Below are 21,557 nucleotides of genomic sequence, written 5' to 3'. Positions count from 1 at the left end.
TGTTATTTTAGGTCACTTCTAGTGATGTCATTTTTACCACTGCCAGACTACTGACAACACCAAATACTTTTAATATGTTCAGCAATTGTAAATTGCAAAAGTAAGTGTGCATTTGTAATCTTTTGGTATAGAAAAGAGAACAGTTCATATATGTATTCTTCCTGATCCTTTAAATTATCAAAGTTTTTTAAGGAGAAGAAGTAAACAAGAGAATTGCTCTGATTTTAATTAAAAACCAAACAGAAGTTTTATCATGAATACTGTATCAACAGGTGGACATTCCATATGAACTTTGTTTCAATCTGCTAAAATGTAAGAATGTACACATTTTCTGGCAAAGAGAAAGGGCTGGATGAAGAGGAAATAGAAATGGCAGAGCAAAAAAGTGGTATTAGATGAAAAATTAACAGGCTCTTTTCCCAGCCACTGTTTTATTAAGAAATCCAGCCTCTTCCATTTAATTTTTTGTCACTGTTTTTTTCTTCTCCAATTTTGTTACATAATTTATATAAATAAAATGTAATTAATATAATATAATCAATATTCCTGTCATTTGTATTAAAATTAATGATTATTAAATTGGAAAAGACAGGGTAGATAAAAGGGAAAGAACTCTTGGACAACTTGTTTCCTGATTTTAATCCATGTGCAAAAACATCATATGCAATTATTTTGACCTGGCAGCAAATTTTATGCCTTTTCAGTAGCCTACTTTCCTATATATTTTTGTATTCATGAAACAAACTTTGGACAAGTATTATTTATCTCGAATTTTTAATTTCTGAAATATATATAGATTTTTGCTTTAACATTCTGCCAGATAGACCAGCATTTTATCATTTTATCAGATGATGAACTGAACTTGAGAGAAACAGTAATTTGTAAATAGCCATATTTAGTGAATCCAAGAATGTCGATATGAGCAGAAAACTCCACAATCCATGCTATTGAATATTGACATTGACGTAATTGCTTGCTACATGGAGCATGTATATATGTTATGAGTCTAAGTACCAACTACATGCAGTCCTCCACTTACAACAGTTCATTTAGTGATTATTTGAAATTACAACGGCATCGAAAAAAGTGATTTATGACCATCTTTCACACTTATAACCATTGCGGTATCCCCATGGTCATGTGATCAAAATTCAAACACTTGGCAACTAACTCGTGTTTATGATGGTTGCAGTGTCCCAGGGTCATGGAATCACCGTTTGCGACTTTCTGACAAGCAAAATCAATGGGGAAGCCAGATTCACGTAACAACCATTTTACTAGCTTAACAACTGCAGTGATTCACCTAACAGCTGTGGAAAGTTGTAAAATGGAGTAAAATTCACTTAACAAATTTCTCACTCAGCAACAGAAATTCTGGGGTCAATTATGGTCGTAAGTTGAGAACTATCTGTATTAGACCATTTTCTAAACCTGGCTTTAGACAAACAGCAGCTACACCTTTCCTTCTAAAGAACTGCAAGGAAAATGTATGTAGGTTCTATGTACCTAAAGTATATTACTGATTTGTCAGAAAATAAAATATAAAATTCATTACTAAGCATCCTATACTTTGAAATCAGCCTGTATTTTGAGGAGGGGGAGTTGCTAAGCTAAGATTAACATACAACTATGGTAGCACTTCTTTTTACAAAATGAGCTTAGATATTTTTTCGTGAGCTACTTTGTTGGTATTAATATCTATTCCAATTTCAAAATTACATTCTTTCTGAAAGAAATGGACAAATTCAAAATTTGTCTTTAAATTCAAAATTTAAAGCCACAGTTTACTTTAACATTAATTCTAAAAAATGTATTTTCCATATTTACTTTGTAATTAATTTAGTACAGGTTTCCAAAATAATTCCTGTAATAATCTCAAATGTCATTCAGAAAAAAAAAAATCATCACAAATGGCAGCTACAAAAAATAGCATATAGCAGAATAAATTAAATTTAAACAGAAGAAAGGCACATGTATAGGGAACTGCTGTTGCTAAGTAACAACTAACCCTCTGTGATAATATCTCTCACTAAGCCCAGGTTGAAAAAGAACCTGGAGCATATATAGACAAAAATTGAAGTACCGCAAAAAATATGGTAAAATGAAGTAGTTGTGCACATAGAGATGGCCAAAAGTAGCAAATAAACCTGGAAAAATTGAACTGCTTGACTTAACTGGCAGACCTGCAGTTATAAATCATCATTTTAAAAGGGCTTGCCCAGCTCTCATAATATTAAAGCCACAGTTCATACACCACAGTATATCATAAGTTATTTTTTATTTATCTTTTATTTGTTTTACAGAATTCATATTCTACTTAAACCCAGAAATTTTGAATAAAATGTAAATTTCCAGGTGTCCCTATAGGACAGGCAGGATCATGTTAGTAAGTCATGTTAATACCTTCCTGATAAAACCTAGAAATACACTATAGGGCCTTCTAGATAATAATAAGCATGCTAAATTGCAAACAGAAATCCAGTACAGTGACCCCCAAAAGAGGTTTTCTCTGATAACAGTCTAGTTTCAAGAATCAGAATCAAATGCAGCCTCTGAATCATTTTTAAAGCAACACCATGTGCAATTTTGCTGTATGATGATCAAGTCTGAGTTACCATTGCCAAGCCTCCCTTGCTATAGTTTCCATTGCTATTCCAGATGGAGCCGTAAGTCAAGACATAGACCTGTTCTTTTGGGGGACCCTATCTTCATCTTAGAGAACCACTGAAACCGATATTTCTGTCAAGATGTTTACAAACTACAAACACTTCCATCTTGCTACAACCTAATCTGAACATTCAATCCCTTAAACCTCTGACCTGAAGTGGCAATATACGGCTAAACATCATCAGTATACTAAGGATATTTTACTCCAAAGAATAAATGACCAGCAGTTGCAGACAGGCATTAATTAACATGGGAAGGATAAACAAGTCCTGCAGTCTCATATTGAACCAACTGCTCTTCCTGCAATGACTGCAGACTAAAACAATCTGCTTGATAAGATTGGAACAGGGTGCATAGTGGCCTTTTTAAAAACCAAGTGACATCACACTTTCCCTCAAAAAAAAGGCATTAACCATCTTGCACTGCAAGGCTATCCATTACGCAAGAAGTATGACATGCCATCTGGCTTATCACCATATCATATTTAAAAATTTAGCTTCAAATATTTTGAACCTATGATAACATAACAAGGATACTAGGATAAATTCAACCTTTAGATTAATGTAATCATTTCCCACTGACTGCAACACAATAACCATTAGAAAAAAATAATACCATGCAAAGCAATATGTTGACTATTCGGTGGGATGTTTTCTTTAGCCATGGAGATTAATAATTCACTAGCCTTTGAAAGTTTCTCTGCACTTTTATTCTGAAAAAGAAAAAATGATAAGGTACAACTAACAAATGTATGCAAAAAGTATAAAAAGTGCTATTCGGAGTAAGAAAAAGCATAAAAATCATAGAACTAGCTTTCGGGTGATTCTTCATCCCCCACCCTTCCAAGTTTTGGCTTGATAGCTAGGGTTAATGGAGAAGTGGGGAAAACAAGTTCAGTCATTCTCATATTTTTGAAAAGGAGATTGATCTAATAGAGCAAGATAGTCCTGTTTTCTTGATATATCAGGTCCCCCCCCAAATGCATTAACAATGTAAGCTTTTGAACTGCATAATTTTGAATCATAAGAAGAGGTAGTCAGCTAACTATAGAAAAGAGGAGTATGTATATTATATATTGTTCCTCCTCTCTGTGAAGTTTGTAGGTATGATGGTCTAATATGGATTAAATCACAATTTATATAATCATTTGGACAGAAAAATCTGTAAGAGTCTTTAACCTGAACTACAGAAGCAGAATTGTGTTAATTTATTTGTTTTAAAATAAAAACTTACCTGCATCTCCATGTATGGGGGATCATTTTCAAGTTTTGCCTTGTCCTGTAACAACCTGGCTTTGTGATCTTCAAGGAACTTGTCTAGATTCTCAGCCATCATTGTTTACTTCTGGAAATGATAATCTAACTGAATATAGTACCTAATGGATAAATAAAAGAAACACTATTTTATAAGATGCCTAAATTTGCTTAATCAATATACAGTCTGTTTGGTTTTTTGAATCCCATAGTAATTTGAAAGAAACCCCTTAAACCCCTCTTTAACCCCTCTTGGACAGAGAGGATTGCTGGTTTGAAAGAGGGGTTAAAGAGGCCATTTATGTCAGAATTGAAAAGCCCGCTCTCAACAGAGGGAAAGGGATACAATATCATCTACCTCCAATCTACAACACAGTCCTTTCAACAGTGCCAAGAAGGCTCCTCATCAAGTTGCACCACTCAGGTGACCCTGATGACACAGATAAACCTCCAGGTGACCTTAATGACCTGCTAAAAGAATGCAAATGACCAGCTGTCTGCAAGGAGTATAAATCCTTCCATTCCCCACTATTCAGTCAGAGCTGAAGAAGCTTCTTGGATGAGAAGCGAAATGTCTTCAAAGAAAAACCAGAAAGTCCATTTGCCTCTTGAAAAAAAAAAGCACCTTTGGTGCTACCAAGTCTGGGGTTCTCAAATTGTGGGTTGCAATCTCCAGAGGTCACACGTAATTTAGAAGAATTGCATTTTTTAAAAAAATGCTGATCAAGTTTGTACAAACAAAGTGGGAGTGCTTTAAAACTTGTTTGTGCTGTCTGGACACACCTACTGTGGGTCTGTTCATATAAAATATGGAGTAAAGCCTAAAGCAAATTTTAAGAGATGGCTAGGCTTAAAGAGGTCTACCTTCTGTCAGAGCTATCTGCCAATCACAATAGTTTTCTTTTTTAGTTTTATTCATAAAACAAAGATGTATTATTTTAGATCACACTACTGCGCACTTTGAGATAACCCCTATATTTATAGAAGACACCTAATCAAAACATGAAGTAAAATTAGTTTATTATGATGCATTCTTGACAAACTCATAAGGATTTTACTAAATATCCCACTGTTTTCAGTAAATTTGTAGATTAACTACTGGGTGATCTCCTCTAGAGTCTTTCAAGTAATGGATTGCTGAATGATATGTAGCTTCCTAAGGGTAATATTTTCCTTTCTCTAGTACTGTACTCTCATATTTTATCCATTTTCCAGAATTTTTCAAAGATAGTGAACAGAGGTTTGCTTCATCAACAAAGTTCCCTCACTTCATAAACTATCTTATGTTATTTTTCTTCTTTAAACCGATGGCTCAAACATCACATAAAAGTGGCCTATCCAACTTCTCTAAGTACAAAAGTACAAATATTCCTTCAAAATGTTTTGATGAAGCCACAGGACCATGAGATGAAAGCGGCAGAGACCGCCCCCCCCCCCAAAAAAAACAATATTTCCAATTGCAGCTGCCATATTATGGGAGTGTTTCCCTTTCAAGGCTGGGTTAACAAATTCACTGTTAGCCTTCGGGAAATGAAGAATGGATTTCCGCAAAAGAGAACATTTGTTGGAGAATGAATCACTACTATGTTTGCATTTTTTTCTCCATTTGCATTAACTTGTATTTTTACACCTGATTTTTACACCATTCTGATGGCATCTTATGGCTAAATCTTTTATAGTTTCACGATGTCAATCGCTAGGATAAGATTCCAGCAGCCAAGAGCCACACTAAGCAGATAACCAGAAGCTACGGATATCCGAAACATCTTCTCAATCCCGAGAAAACGACACCGAACAAGGCGAGCCGCTCGCAGTTGAGACAGAAGCGCAAAAAAAGCAGCTTGAAGTTTCCGCCAGCCCTGTCGCTTTAAGAAGCCGGACGGCGTTGTTAGGCAACCGAAGTACAACAAAACCTGCGGCCTCCGAGGAGCTTTAGCGAAAGCCGACCGGCCACGCAGCGACTCCATAAGCGCCCGACTTTCTGAGGCGAACATCTGGATTTAAAAGGACAATTCTACGGCCAACCCCCGACCCTTCTGCCAGCCTTCTCCAAACCCCTGCGAGATATGCAAGGGAGCTTCCCTTCACCCCGGCCCCCCTGCTTGCCGCTTCGGGTCCATTTTTAAACCTTCCCCACCCGGGGGGAGGGGGGAGAAGAAACGAGCTTTCTCGGCGCGCGCTTGTACCGGACTAGCCCTAGTCCGCATGAGCCTCCTTTGGGGTTGCAGCGACCAGTCCTTCGCAACCGTCGTTGCCTGAAGCTCACCTCCCCTGCCGCTCGCTCCGGAAAAGGCCCAGGCGCCGGCGGGTGGTCTAGCAGCGGCTCCCGCCGATTTTCCTCAGTCTCAACCGAAGCTTCTCACAGCGCTCCGCCTTCTCGGGGAGGAACCGAAAAAAAGTGGGGGGCGGAGGGGGTGGAAATAGGCTGCGGGCGGCCTCTGCTGCCTGGAGTCAAAAGCGCATCCGGATTTGTGAGAGAACCTGTTGGTCCTGTGCTGCGTTGTGGAAATGATAAAAGTCTTTTGGGCAGCCTTTAATCCGTTTGCAGCTGTCTGGCACTCCTCTGTGGAAGCTCAGAAACCCCCTTGCCAACAGGCATAACAGAAATTCAAACACTTTTTTTTTTTTTTTGGATCTTGACTTCTGGGGACTGCCTGGATGAGTCCCTGCAGTTTTCTTGCCAAAAATTCAGAAATGATTTATCATGGCTCTTTTTAGACTACATCAAAGTGAAACACACACACCCACCCCAGTTTTTCTGGACACTTCATTAGCTAAGGACTTTGAGAAGGGGAGCGGCTGATGTTCAGTCTAGGGTCTGACATCTCAAAAGTGCTGCAATGATGTGAGAGTGAACTGCAAGCATGCAGCATAGATTCTGATCAGGTGCTGAGATCTTTCAAAGTTGTAACCAGCTGGTATGAAGAAATATGTTGATTTTGTTAACAAACCTAAATAAAAGCAAACAGGTTCCTTGGTAAGCAGCTAAAAGCCATGTGTGAGAGCGTCCAGGTTTTTTTTTTTTAACCTTAAAATAAATGTGTGAATACAATCACTAACTACAGTAGTTGCAAAGACGGGATAGACATGAAAACCTAAGTCAAAATATGACAGTTATTGTAAAAAGTTGCTAGCTTATTATATCAAAAACGCTAAGATATTTTGATCACTATTACAAAAACCAAAGCTAAATAATTATCTGGGATAAGGATCAGAAATATTTTAGAGGAAAATAACTGGAAACATTCTGTTAATGCTATGGTCCAAGTTCACTCCATAGGTGGTAACTAATGCACAAATTCCTATCCAGCCATGGCCAAGAATTCTTCAATTCTTCAATTCCCAACATATCTGGAGGGCACCAAATTAGGGAAGATTCTTGTCTCATTTAGCTATCAATATAGCTAAATTAATTAATTGTCTCAGGCTAAATTATTTAATCTGGTTTTAATTATGTTTCTAACTTTTGTATCTATGTATTTTATTTTGTGCCTGTTCACCGCCCTGAGTCCTTCGGGAGTAGGGCGGTATATAAATTTAATAAACAAAAACAAAAACAAATATATCTAAAATGCATAACAATTGCCAAATCACATTTGCCCCAGCTTTTCAATGATATAAACTTTCAAAGTCTGTTCTGCATGTGTCCTTTCTTCGCAGAGATGCAGTCATCATCCATAGTCCATATTTAAATACAATGGAGAAAGGCTGCTAGCAGCACACACACACCTCTTAGATCTGTGTTTCTCGAACTCAGCAATTTGGACTTCAAGTGCCAATATTCTGGGAATTGAAGTCCATACATATTAAAATTGCTGAGATTCAGAAACGCTGTCTTGGATGGCCTGGGTCTCCCTGGCGCGCTGAGTAAACTAACAGACAGGCTCTTGGGAGACTAATCTCATCACTTGCCATTAGGGGGCAAGCTGGAGGCTTCGCGGAGCGGCCGGAACCATTCGCTAGGAACGACTGTTCTCCCCTGACTTCCGGTTTGCGCTGTCCGACAGCGGACCGGGAGGTTCCTCCTGCCCGAGGCGGTTCACCGGGAAGCAGAGCCTGCTTTGGCTCGGCCTGACAAGCCGGTGAAATGGCGACTGCCGGCCCTTCGGGGAGCGGGATGGCCCAGAAGACGTGGGAGCTGGCTAACAACATGCAGGAGGCACAAAGCATCGATGAGATATACAAGTATGACCGCAAGCAGCAGCAGGAGATCCTGGCGGCCAAGCCATGGACCAAGGAGTAAGTGGGTGTCTGGGCGACAGGGAAAACCGCCGCTGCCTCTACGTTCCTCGTTCTCTGCCTTGGTTCAGAGAGTTCTGCCGGCTGCCGAGGTCGCTGCCGGGTCCCGTGGCCAGGAAAAGGCGGCAGCGATGGTGCACTTGCCCCAGAGGTAGCCTGATGCAAGGCGGATCTGGAGAGAATGGGGAGATCCCAAAACGGGACCAGGGAGAGATTGCATTTCTCAGGGCAAGTGACCAGCTGGATAATAGGGGTGAAGGATTTAAATGTAAAAACAGAGATGGAAGTGTAGATTTTGCAGATCTTAGGGAAGTAGAAATAATGGGATTTGGCACTCCTATCTTAACAAAAAATATCTTAACAAATCTTAACAAAAAGTAGAAAATGACATCAGAGATGAAACTAAGAAAAGTGAAGATGGAATTAAATTGGGTGAAGAGAGGCATGCTTATTAGAGGATTGTAGTTCCTGTCAAGCAAATACTGATAACTAATGACATGTCTACTGTGTTTTAACAATATAGTTAACCCATGTATTTGGGTCTTTCTCTTCTTGCTTGTAACCATGATGCAAACATGTCCTGGCAACCTTTTCTTTTTCTGCTGTGATTCCACAACATTGTCTTTATCTCTTACCTCTTACCCAGTTATAAAGTATTGTTTTCTTTCTTTAGCCAACAGCAACCTACAACAGTTTTAAAGTATAAAAAATGTGATGTAGTTTGCTACTGATTCTGTCTGCAGAGCATCAGATGATCCACAGGGAGAGGCTCTTTCGAAGTTACAAATCTGCACAGCCTACTATTTCTCATTAGCGTGATTCTTTCTCAAATAGCCATGAATGCTGAATTAGCCCAAGGGCATAGCACTGAAGCCATTTCCTACATTCATATAAATGCCTCTACTTAACTCAAAAATAAGGAAAATAATACTGCAATATGACATTAGATATAAATTAATTAAATAAAAATATGTTATTATGAAACATAAACATTTCACTTTGACAGTTGACAGTATCATTCATTGGAGCACTAATATTGGTCATGATATTGTTTTCATAATACTGTTTTCAAATTATCCAGCATGATATAATATAGAAAATCAGTCTATTAAGAATGCCCAAATCCCACTTTTCTCTTTCTCTCCTACCTGAGGGTAGAGGTCATCAGAGTTCTTTTCATTTGCTTTTCTTTCTCTTTCACTGCTTTGAGAATTCTTCATTTCTTTGCCTAGCAAAGAGATCTTTTCCTCTCCTTGCCCAGCATAGAGATCCTTGCTGAGGGGCAGCAACACCCTTCTGTCTCTTCTTTTACCTGATCCTTTTTTCCCTAAATCAGTTTGAGCCTTCTGGCTCAATATTTCTTGCCCAAGCCTCACATCTCCACTGCCCCAGCTAGTACCATACCACCTGTCATAGAGTTCAAGGCTTTTAATTTAATTTGAAAGGCTTCACTCATTTTTAAAAAATAATATTATATGAGCAGTTAGGAGCTTCCAGAATATGTTCAACACAACCTGGCCAATGGCTAACCAGGCCCCACTTTTGTTGGGAGATCCATAGTGTTGTGCTTAGTAGGCTGTGAGATTCCTGCCAGGCCACATAAGAAAGGCTTATATGTACATTAGACAAAGTTTTAGTAGATGCCATTCTATTGTATGCCAAATTTCAGGTTACACCAAGAGCTTTTGGAACAAACAAATATACCGTAATTGATTCCCTGCTTTTTGGTAGATAGATTCTCATCTTAAGTCTTAAGTGCCATTGTATGGTGTTGGATATTTATCATGTTTATAATTTCAGAATTGTCAATTTTTCTTTCCTGAGTGTCTACCTCCAGTTACACTTTTTGTAACATCTCAATTATCAAAACATTTAAGATCCTTTGATATTTCAAAAACTTTAGTATATTTTTGTTCTCTTAAAACTTAATGGTAGATTTTTATATTTTTCTTATGATCTAAAAATAGCCTAGTGATTTTATGTCTAATAGAGCCATTATGCTTAAATAATGTATGTGTATTTTTCCTGTTTTCCTTTCTATAATAATTTAGTAGCATTATAAAGATAGTTGGTCTTTCCGTTGCAGCCACCATTATTTCAAGTACTGCAAGATCTCTGCTTTGGCTCTTCTGAAGATGGTCATGCATGCTAGATCAGGAGGCAACTTGGAAGTGATGGGCTTAATGCTTGGAAAAGTAGATGGCGAAACGATGATCATAATGGACAGTTTTGCTTTACCAGTGGAAGGCACTGAAACCAGAGTTAATGCTCAGGCTGCTGCATATGAATATATGGCTGCATATATTGAAAATGCAAAGCAGGTAAAACAAGAAGATAAGCTTCTATTTTAGCAATTTAACATTAACTAAAATTATCAGAATTCAGTTGTGGATCCAGAGACACTTAGATGATAATCTTTAAATTGAGTATGCTTTGCCCTTGATCTTAAGTGAGATGAACTTGATTTTACAATGATCACTTTTTGCTGTGATCATTAAGCAAATCACCACAGGCGGTTGTTAAACCAATAATGCAGTAGTTAAATGAATCCGCCTTCCCCCACTGACTTTGCTTGTCAGAAACCCTCTGGAAAGGTTGCAGATGTTCATCATGTGAACCCAGGATGCTGCAAAGATTGTAAATAAATGCTGATTGCCAAGCAGCAAAATTTCTGTTCACTGCACCACGAAGACACTGTGACAGTCATATAATTGGTCATAAGTCACTTTTTTCAGTGTTGTCATAACGTTGAATGGTTATTACTCAATGGTTAAGTTGAGGGCTACCTGTATATTCACAATATATCGCATTGTGATTCTGAATATTCTGTGTAAATAAAATTGCAGTTTGCTAACAATCCCAAAAAATGGAGTGCTTATATTAATTGTCTTTTGAACAATGTGCTTTCTTTCCTCTCCCTTCTTGTGGTTTTGGTTAGGTTGGTCGTCTAGAAAATGCAATAGGCTGGTATCACAGCCATCCTGGCTATGGTTGTTGGCTTTCAGGAATTGATGTCAGTACACAGATGCTTAATCAACAATTTCAAGAACCCTTTGTAGCTGTGGTTGTGAGTATAATATTAGAATTTGTGAACTAAGCATTAAAGTACACCTGAGAGCCAATTTCTGCAGTATTGTATGAACAGGGGTTTTGTTTTGTTTTTGCTACTTGCTTATGTGCTCGTCTGAATGTTATTTTAAAAATTAAGTGGAGCCTTTCAAGTTAAATTAGTATAAGAACTAGAAACTTCAAACTAATTGTATGCAGTTTAGTACAGTGTTTTTAAATTACTAATGCTGGAAGAATATGTCTATTTGTGTGTAGTTTAAACCAGACATTAGAGTCCATGGTATCATGTTGCACCGGTTGGCGGGGTTGGGGGTGGGAGGCACCGTTTTGCGGTGGTTCTCCTCCTACCTCTCTGACCGGTCGCAATCTGTGTTGACGGGGGCAGCGGTCGACCCCGAGGCACCTTGCTTGTGGGGTGCCACAAGGGTCGGTCCTCTCGCCCCTTCTGTTCAACATTTATGTAAAGCCGCTGGGTGAGATCATCCATGGCTTCGGGGTGGAGTTCCATCAGTACGCTGATGACACCCAGCTGTACATCTCCACCCCAGGCCACCCCAATGATGCCCTTAAAGTGATGTCCCAGTGCCTGGAGGCCGTGCGGGCCTGGATGGGGAGAAACAGGCTCCAACTCAACCCCTCCAAGACCGAGTGGCTGTGGCTTCCGGCGTCCCGATATAGCCAGCTGACGCCATCGCTGGCTATTGGGGGCGAATCACTCACCCCCACGGAGAGGGCTCGTAACTTGGGCGTCCTCCTGGACGCACGGCTGTCGTTAGAAGATCATTTGGCGGCCGTGGCCAGGGGGGCTTTTTATCAGGTCCGCCTGATACGCCAGTTGCGCCCCTTTCTAGATCGGGACTCCCTACGCACAGTCACTCAGGCACTCGTCACTTCCCGCCTGGACTACTGCAACGCTCTCTACATGGGGCTCCCCCTGGGGTGCACCCGGAGGCTCCAGCTGGTCCAGAACGCGGCCGCGCGGGGGATTTTGGGGGCGACGAGGCACTCCCACGTGACACCTCTCCTGCGCGAGCTGCACTGGCTCCCGGTGGTCTTCCGGGTGCGCTTCAAGGTGTTGGTGACCACCTTTAAAGCGCTCCATGGCTTAGGGCCGGGGTACTTACGAGACCGCCTTCTGCCACCAATAGCCTCCCACCGGCCAGTACGCTCCCACAGAGTGGGCCTCCTCAGGGTGCCGTCCGCCAGACAATGTCGGCTGGCGACCCCCAGGGGGAGAGCCTTCTCTGTGGCGGCGCCCGCCCTCTGGAACAACCTCCCCCCAGAGCTACGTACAATAACAGACCTCCGGATTTTTCGTCGGGCCCTAAAAACCCATTTATTTCAACTAGCTGGGCTGGCTTGAGTCAAATTTTAAATGGATTTTAAATTGGAATGTTTTAATTACGGCCAAAATTATTTAATTATTTTAAACAGATTTTAGATTTTGTATGTTTTGTATGTATGTCTTGTTTTTACTTTGGCTGTTCACCGCCCTGAGTCCTACATTGGAGAAGGGCGGTATAGAAATTTAAACAAATAAATAAATAAATAAATATATGCATATCATATATGTACTCACATGCCAGTTTAGCAGGAGAACAGCAAGTATAAACAAAGGTTTACCAGAGATCGGAAATCCCTAAAATAATTCATGTACGATTGCATAATAAAATCATATATTTTACATAATAATATTTAACTGCTTTTTAGGAATGTATTGTATATGTTAACTCTGAATACATTTTACAGATTGATCCAACAAGGACAATATCTGCAGGAAAAGTAAATCTTGGAGCTTTTAGGACATATCCTAAGGTAACAACACTATAACCAAAGTTATATAACATAAAATTGGAATTAACCAAAGAAATGACGTTTTGCTTGGAAGTAGTTCATAATAAGAAATTGTGGTTATTCTCAGGCTTCCAAAAATATAGCATTATATTGCAGGAGGAGATAATTACATAGAATACTGTATTTTCATTACATAGAATATTTTCACAGGATAATCTGTTTGTGATCCCAATACATGTCAGTGGTATGTGAATAGTGAGACAATCATAGCTGAAAGTGACCATTCTCTGTTCTTGGCTTTTTCTGTTGAGATTATCTAGTCTGATTTAGGAAATTCAATCCTGTATCAAAAGTCTTTTAAATTTTACACAGGGAAAACAAAGATATCTTCCTTAGAGAAAAGACAGAACAAGCTGATAGGAAATGTATCTTATGAATTTAGGATTTCCTGTGTTAAAAGTATGTCTCTTTAGCCTTTTCAGAGGCACATGGTTTTCTTGAGGGAAAGCACTTTGTCAATGAATTACTAACAAGGTCTAATGCAGAAGTCACAAATTACTTATGGAAACACTCCTTTGTTAAGGAAAATTGCAAGAACTGGGGATTATAGCAGAACTTTTGTACAAAAAATAATATAGTGTGTCCCTTATACTTTTGTCAGAAAAAGTAGAGTGAAAATTTCTATGTGTGCATTAGGGTGTTTTAATTATATCATTCAGGTTGCTTCCTGAAAATTTATAAACTTCCAGAGGAAATAGAAATTGAACAAAAATAAATAGATTTAATTGATAGGAAGTTGCTATATTTCCATTCCTTGTACTAGTATATTTTGTCTTTCAGGGCTATAAACCTCCTGATGAGGGCCCTTCTGAATATCAGACTATCCCACTTAATAAAATAGAAGATTTTGGAGTGCACTGTAAACAGTAAGATATTATCTTTTAATATAGCGGCTTTCAGGGGTGAAAGCCAAAATTTTTCCCTATCGGTTCTGTGGTCGTGGCTTGGTGGGCATGGCAGGGGAAGGATATTACAAAATCTCCATTCCCACCCCACTCCAGGGGAAGGATATTGCAAAATATCCATTCCCATCCCACTCTGGGGCCAGCCAGAGATGGTATTTGCCGGTTCTCTGAATTACTCAAAATTTCCGCTGCCGGTTCTCCAGAACCTGTTAGAACCTGCTGGATTTCACCCCTGGCGGCTTTGGAATGTTTTCCAGTTTGGAAAGAAAAATACAGCTACCGGTACTTGAAATTATCCAAATCATACGAATATATTGCGTTGTAGGTGTGTGTATTGCTTTGTCTTTGCTTTGGAACAAAAAGAAAACAGATATGCATAATTGATATGGATTTCAATGAAGCTCTTTTGTCTAGGCAAATCTGATTTGCTGAGGTATAGTAGAAAATTTGACCCAAACAGTTTTGATGAAAAAGCATTTAATATCTTCCTCAATGACTAGTTTACCCACTATTCTTATGCGTCAAGCAAACTAACTTGTTCACATCCCACCCTCCCCATTTTTCTGTAATTATAATTGAGTAACTGTGCACATGCATATACACTATTAATCTGGATATGATGCCACTTTAATATCATTCTTCAGATGTGTGTGTGTGTGTGATTTTGAATATAAGCTAGTGAACAGAGCTTTATGCAACCTGAAGTGAAAATTACAAAACATAGGAGAAAAAGTTCTGTTTCATTCTCTACTGTTTGATGGTACAAAATTTCTTTGTATTTTGAGATACAGTATTCCAGACCCTGAAATATTTTTTCTCTACTTTCTTTCCTGTTTTACCTAATTTTCTAGAATCTCATAAAATTTTATTAACAACATCTTTTCTTATTGTATTAATGTATAGTACTCAATATTTGTGTATATAAAAGCATTCTTAAATATATTAAATTACCATCCATTCATGAGCTTACTTTGAAAAATGTTCTGTATCTCTCTATATAAACATTTTTTTTTAATGAAACAGGTATTATGCCTTAGAAGTATCCTATTTCAAATCCTCTTTGGATCGCAAGCTGCTTGAGCTTTTGTGGAATAAATATTGGGTGAACACTCTTAGTTCATCTAGTTTGCTTACTGTAAGTATTGTGGAACACCTGAACATACAAATGTAGATTACTAACAAATTTAACACATAGTCTTTGAAAGACTCATTTGTGCCTGTAGGTAGAAAGATAAAAGGTCAAGAGGAGGGATTTCATAAAATGGATTACAAAATATACTAAGGGTTGGGGTGTTGCAGGACACAGGTCATATATTCTTCAGTTTAACACTAAAAAGTACCAATTATAGAGAGAGCTCTGGAGACCATTTTCGTATTGAACAACTTCCTTCCTTTCTAACATACTATATTGGTTGACTCAGCCTTCCATCCTTCCGAGGTGGGTAAAATGAGGACCCAAATTGTTGCGGGCAATATGCTGGCTCTGTAAACTGCTTAGAGAGGGCTGTAAACCGCTTAGAGAGGGCTGTATATAAGTCTTAAGTATTATTGCTATTGCTATATCCTTTTTTAAAAAAATTATTTAAGATTAAAAATCCTGTTTTATCCATCTATAATAGATACCATCTGCCTGCAAAGAGATTTCCATCCAATACTTTTTCAGTAACTCTCTGCAGCTCACAAAAAATACTCTGGATAGGAGACCCAGTAGGGCAGATTTTGTAGGAACTTGAAAGTTGTGAGAGAAAAAAAGTCAGATCATATGTTCAAATAAAACAGATGTTTAAGTAGAAATCTTGGGGAATTCTGTGAGTTGAAGGACACACATCTTAAAGTTGCCAAATGTTAACACTGTTCTGAAGCAAAGTGAAGCTATAGACAGAAACACTGCCCTGAAGCAAAGTAAGGCTGTTGAATAATTCTGTAATTTAACCCTACTCTGTGATAGAAAATAAAAACATTATCTTTTCAGCCTGAAATTAAATTACTTATTCCATAGCCATCAACTAAATCAAATCATATGCTTAATTTTTTCAGTATCATCTTAATTTCTTAATTGTACACACGCACACGCACACACATTTTAATAGCATGGGTCTTAGCACTTTTGCAGTTACCATTAACTAGAGATATGCAACAGTTTGGATCCACAGTAGAAAAGGTGCTTCAGGTGGGGTAGGGGTGTGCTTGCTTCACCTGTCAACACTGTGCTTCTTTAAAGAGGTGCCCTGTATTGGAGTGGGTACTCTGTCTCCTCCAAAGTACATTTCTACATTGTATCTAAACAACTGCACTAAACCATGTAAATTATGTGTTTAAAATTGGCTACTTGCTCAGCCTAGCAGCACTTAATCTATTTTGGTAGATCTTGCAAAAAATTATTTGAGGGTGGATCTCTGTAGTATTTGGATGGGAGACAATCAGACTAAAGAGGGCTGTAGACTAGATGGTGAAATTGAAAAGTACACTGAAAGAAAGCAGTGTCAAACCCCTATTGCCAGAAAAATAACCCTCTACATGGATATATTGTAGATTTTAAACTTCATTAGCTTCTGTAGTGTGGATTGTATAAAATAGCAGCACGTGTGGAAATTGTGTTCATGATAAATCTTTTTCAAATGCAGAATGCTGATTATACAACGGGACAAGTATTTGATCTGTCAGAAAAATTAGAGCAGTCAGAAGCTCAGCTGGGACGAGGAAGCTTCATGCTGGGTTTAGAATCTCATGATAGAAAATCAGAGGACAAACTAGCCAAAGCAACAAGGGACAGGTAAGGTCATCTTCATTTGAGGTTTTGGATTAAGAATAAAATACTTATTGTTGATTGTATGAAGATTTCATACTCTTTAATATTTAAGATACATTGATTATTTTTCTTTGTCAGCATTTAGAGCTCATAGATATTACTATTTCATTTTTTTTTCATATCAGCATGGGTTATGAAGCTAAATATTTTTATTTTTTATTAACCAAATGTATAAACTGCCCATCCCCCTGTATAAGTGACGCTGAACAGCATCAAATATATATGAAGAGAAATGATAAAATAATTTTAATGTATGTTATGTAATATATGAAAGTACGCTTGGATATTGGGAAAATTGAGCCATTTTTCCATTTGACAATAGTCTGTTTAATGAGCTTTTGAGAGGAAAGCTGATTGTTAATCCAAAAGGGGAACTAATTTGCCTCAAGGCAGCCAATGTATGTATTCCATACAATCACTGGTTTTAAGAGAACTGCTGCTAGACCATGGACAGTACTAAGCTAGATAAAGTAAGATTTTCATTCCATATACTAGCCACCTGTGTGTTTGCATTACCCATTTAAAAAACATGGATGACTAATGTATAGAATGAAATTCTGGCTTTATTTAACTTAGTATTATCCATGGTCTAACAGCAGCTTTCTAGAATTAAAATCTGTTTTTCTTAGTCTTGACAGGAAAAGGAAGTAATTGAACCTGAAGTTTTTTAAATGCAGCACATGTGTTTAGTATCTGAATTATAGCCTTACAGATCTTCTCTGGAATATAGAATGTGTAGAGAATATAATGAGAAGAAAATATTTGACATTTTAAGTAGTTTTTCACTAAACCATAATGTGACTTGCTGGGTTTTAGTTTGGCATTATATGTGAACCTGCCAGTGTAATTCGTTAACCATTATTTGAGATATATAGTTACAGTGACTTAGCACAGTGTACCTAGACAATGTATAGTGTTTTGCATATAATAGGAATATGCCTCATTATTAGTCATTCCAAATGACTGACAAAGGAACTTCTAGGAAAATAGAGGAATGACTGCAGAATATGATTGTTGGTTACATGTATTCAAAAGTTTAATTACAGAAATTTGTTGAGATAATACTGAATTGTGTAGATTAATGAATCTACACGAAGTACTATATTATTACTGTAAAGCATAGTAAGGAGTCCCTGCAGATTTTACTCTGCTAGTCATTGCCAACTATAGGGGACAGTGCTCATCTTCATTTCAAGGCCATTGAGCCAGTGCTGTTCAAAGTCATTTCCATGATTATGTGGCCAGCATGATGTTGCAGAGAGCTGTTACCTTCCCACCAAAATGGTACCTATTTATCTACTTGCATTTGCATGCTTTTGAACTGCTAGGTTGGCAGGAGCTGGAATGAGTATAGGAGCTCACCCATCGCAAGGCACTCAGGCCTCAAACCTGGGCTGCTGGCTTTTCAGCCAACAAGCCCAGCATCTTAACAACTGAGCCACCACACCACCCAATAGCATATTCCATAGAATGTTTTCTATGTTGTAATTCAGGTCCATAATTTGTAGTCATATGGCTACTTACAGAGAACGTTGAGTTTATCTTTTAATTCCTTTTGATTATAAAATACTGTACTTGCCTTGATAACATTTATGCAATTATGGACACTACTACTAGGACATTTGACTAACTTGCAATATAAAGACAGAAAGTTGCATTCAGCCATTTATGTTTTTATTTTTCTTTCAGCTGCAAAACCACAATAGAAGCAATACATGGACTGATGTCTCAAGTTATTAAGGACAAGCTTTTTAATCAAATTAACATTGGCTGAAGAATATCATCAACTGATACTTATATCCAAGATAGAGAAGACATGCCAATTTGGACTAATTTCAGAAGTGGAACTTGAGCCAAATTTTCAATTGATTTGTAGTACTTTAAATCATTCTTTCCCACTTCTTTGCCTAGTTTTAAGAACAAATTCAAAGTTTATTGTAGCTCTGTTCTTTACCCTAACATTTTGTTGATTGCTTCAAAATAAATAAATAGGTTGTAGAAGTTTAGAATTTATCTGTGACAGTCTGCAATAAAGATCTCTTAAAATGGTCAGCTGCTCTTTTCCTTTTCACTTTAATGTTATCAGTGATTTTCATTCTTCGTGGTAAATTTTGTGCTGAGCCAAAACCATTTTTCCTGAACTGTGCCTACCCATCTACACAATCTCTCCTGCAGTGGAAATGCTTCTCTGTCAATGAATCCATGGTTTGGTTTACAATTCTTTCTTAAAGTCAGATCTTTCTAATTTATACAGGTGGCAGCACATACTTGATTGTGGCTTATCTTGGAAATTGAATGGCTGGTCCTGGTTAGTATTTGGAAAAGAGAAAAAAGTGCCGAAGAATTCCAGGGCTCTTGACTGGAGTGAGAAGTTTAAAAAAATCATCCTGGAAGAATGCATAATATTTGGAGGAAACTGCATGGATGCAATAACATGAATCAAACTCAAATTGAGGGCATCTTAGTCTATGCACACAAAATATAGGTGCTAAATTTGTCAATGTTTTTATTTGTGATTTTCCTTGTAAGCTTAATGCATTATCCTCGGCTAGAATCTGTAGGATAGCATTTAGTCACATCTGATGAATCCCATCCTTTGAAGAGATGTAGCACTTTGATTCTAATGCTGTAATCATTCCCACACTGATCAAGCTATCAATGTATTTTTTGGCTTTAGCACACCATGAAGTTACATAAAGTAATTTCAGACCTAAAGTCATTGGTGCGGGATGCTCTTTCAGCACAGAAAATTTAGCCCTTCCTAAAGAAATGTTTAAAGGAAAAAATATTTTTTGGGTTAGGGCAAGTAAAATCCAGTCTTTTCTTTGAGCTCTGTTTTGCTTAATGAAAATGGGAAGAGTCATTTCTAATATAAAACTACTATTAGTTTTACAGACTTACAGAAAATTAGTTTGTCTTACTGACTGGTAAAATCTGTTGTTTTATTAAATGACTAATCAGTATTACTTGAAAGTATAATATTAAGTACAATTTGATTGGAACATTACATAAAAAGTTTTATGGTACATTTTTCTAGACTAAAGTAATTCCTTTAAAATATATTAGATCCAACAGAACCTGTCTGCTCTACTCAATAACCCAACAGGACCTGTCTGCTCTACCCAGGTCCATAGAATATAAATATGAATCCTTAACATAGAATATGAATCAATATGAATCGCTGTATTGGTATTTCAGAATGTTCTGTTTTGTTCCTACTTAGCTCCACCCCATTAATCTTGTTCACAAACAGTACCATTGCATTTTAACCAACTTTTAAATAATCCAGATTTATAGAATGCCAAAAGATAAACATTATGTTTTAAGTTTATATAATAATTTTAGACACAGTACATACTGTGGATTCAACTAAAAACCCATTCTCATTTGAAATGTATCAATATATACTAGCAAAAATGTATGTGTGATACAAATGTGGGCAAACGCACAGGATAAATTAACACAAAAGATCTTTACAACAAATTTTAAATATTCTCCCAAACTTAGGTGTAAAAAAGCAAAAAAATGACCAATAGTTCCTTAATTATAATAGTTTATGAATTATCAAGATACACAAAGTTATATTGTATACTGAAGTATACTTTTTAATAAGGTATGTATTGTATGTATGGGAAACACAAGAAGAATATGATTGTGTTCATCTGCTGAAAGGTTTCTATAGGCATCTAATTGGCCACCATGAGATCAGAGCTTGGACTATATACCTTGGACTATATATTGCCTGATTTAGCAGAACATTCCTTCTTAGCAGACAGAAAATCAGTTTTTACATGAACCAGAGTCATGCAATTGAGAAATGGCCCTGATCATTCAATCTTATTACATTGGGGGGCAAAGTATGAAGGTGGCAGGTTGTTTGGATTTATTTGAATATAAGTGAACTTGGTCTTAATTTAGGATCATGCTTTATTACTATCGTCATTGATGAGAGTTCTGCCTACAATTCAAGGAAACAATGAAAAAGGTCCATGTGTGCCAATTAATGGAGGAAGTTCAAGGAACATGAGTGGATGCCAATGTCATTATGCATGACTACTTATTTATAAATTCAACTTACATGATACTTACCTCCAATGATTCCAAGCAGCTTGCTTTAAACAGAATAAAATATGAAAAACCAATAGCATAACTATAACAACTAAGCAACCTGATATGTAATTTTTTGGGCCCCTCATTCCCATGAGCATCCCTGATCTTCCACCCATAATCCCGCATGCCGCTGAAGAGACCCTGTTTTATACTGTACTACAGTATTGCCTCTTTCCCTATTCTTGGTCAAACCCCATCTCTGCGCTTCCATCCACAGGACTCCATCTACAAGAGCAACACATAACATTTTACCCAGAAGATATAGGTGCCTTCTGTGACTACTATGAATGAAGAACTTGGAAAGAATTCCAGAAGCGCTACTCTGCCTACTTTTAAGAATATGCTTTTAAGTTCTTAGAAACAAGTATTCTTCTTTGAATTAAAAAAGCCATTTTTTTTCTCATCCACCAAGAGATCCTCAGAGCAAACCCTTGACATGGTCTTATCCTGGCTCCAAAGGGCTAATCCAAGCACAACTGAACTGAAAAACATGTATAGTCTAATTTTGTGTATAACACACATTTGGCTCATTATTTTACCCCATCAAGTTCAGCCCCAAAAAGTGAAACCCTTTGTGAGGACTAAACTTTGACCTGTCTATAACGTGTGTGTGTGTGTGTGTGTGTGTGTGTGTGTGTGTGTGTTTGTGTG

The 21,557-nt window shown here is 37.7% G+C and overlaps 2 protein-coding genes across 9 annotated transcripts in view; one reads left to right on the top strand and one right to left on the bottom strand.

Annotated features, from left to right (window-relative positions):
- CSPP1 (centrosome and spindle pole associated protein 1) overlaps nucleotides 1-6,871 on the bottom strand; it is a 62,126-nt gene extending 55,255 nt beyond the window's left edge. For 5 of the 8 annotated variants that reach the window (XR_015733394.1, XR_015733395.1, XM_034429921.3 and 2 more), the window contains exons 1-3: nucleotides 6,187-6,305; nucleotides 3,901-4,042; nucleotides 3,283-3,379 (exon numbers count right to left, since the gene is read on the bottom strand). Coding sequence is in view for 5 of the 8 variants with exons in the window: in XM_034429921.3 (XP_034285812.2) it covers nucleotides 3,283-3,379; nucleotides 3,901-4,002 (199 nt within the window). In the remaining 3 variants the exon portion in view is untranslated. Of the gene's footprint in view, nucleotides 1-3,282; nucleotides 3,380-3,900; nucleotides 4,043-6,186 lie in introns of all 8 variants that reach the window. The other 3 variants (XR_015733396.1, XM_087890654.1, XM_087890652.1) reach the window with 2 other exon arrangements.
- On the top strand, nucleotides 6,545-18,848 carry COPS5 (COP9 signalosome subunit 5). The gene is made up of 8 exons (XM_034429915.2): nucleotides 6,545-8,159; nucleotides 10,246-10,480; nucleotides 11,098-11,226; nucleotides 12,978-13,043; nucleotides 13,863-13,948; nucleotides 15,011-15,122; nucleotides 16,612-16,760; nucleotides 18,486-18,848. Exons 1-8 carry the CDS (start codon nucleotides 8,008-8,010, stop codon nucleotides 18,568-18,570), a joined length of 1,014 nt encoding a protein of 337 aa, XP_034285806.1. The 5' UTR covers nucleotides 6,545-8,007; the 3' UTR covers nucleotides 18,571-18,848.
- The last annotated feature ends 2,709 nt before the right edge of the window (nucleotides 18,849-21,557 follow it).

The sequence above is a fragment of the Pantherophis guttatus genome, chromosome 3, assembly GCF_059756535.1.
Source record: "Pantherophis guttatus breed Tessera chromosome 3, ASM5975653v1, whole genome shotgun sequence".
Lineage (NCBI taxonomy): Eukaryota > Metazoa > Chordata > Lepidosauria > Squamata > Colubridae > Pantherophis > Pantherophis guttatus.
Note: the sequence above shows the minus strand (reverse complement) of the source record. Positions and strands in the feature narration are given on the sequence as shown.

Bases quoted from the DNA above. Each gene is read 5' to 3' on its own strand.
- COPS5 (XM_034429915.2), top strand. From the start codon at position 8,008: ATGGCGACTGCCGGCCCTTCGGGGAGCGGGATGGCCCAGAAGACGTGG. The intron at 11,227-12,977 runs GTGAGTATAATA...TACATTTTACAG, and splicing joins AACCCTTTGTAGCTGTGGTT to ATTGATCCAACAAGGACAAT. The intron at 15,123-16,611 runs GTAAGTATTGTG...TTTCAAATGCAG, and splicing joins GTTCATCTAGTTTGCTTACT to AATGCTGATTATACAACGGG.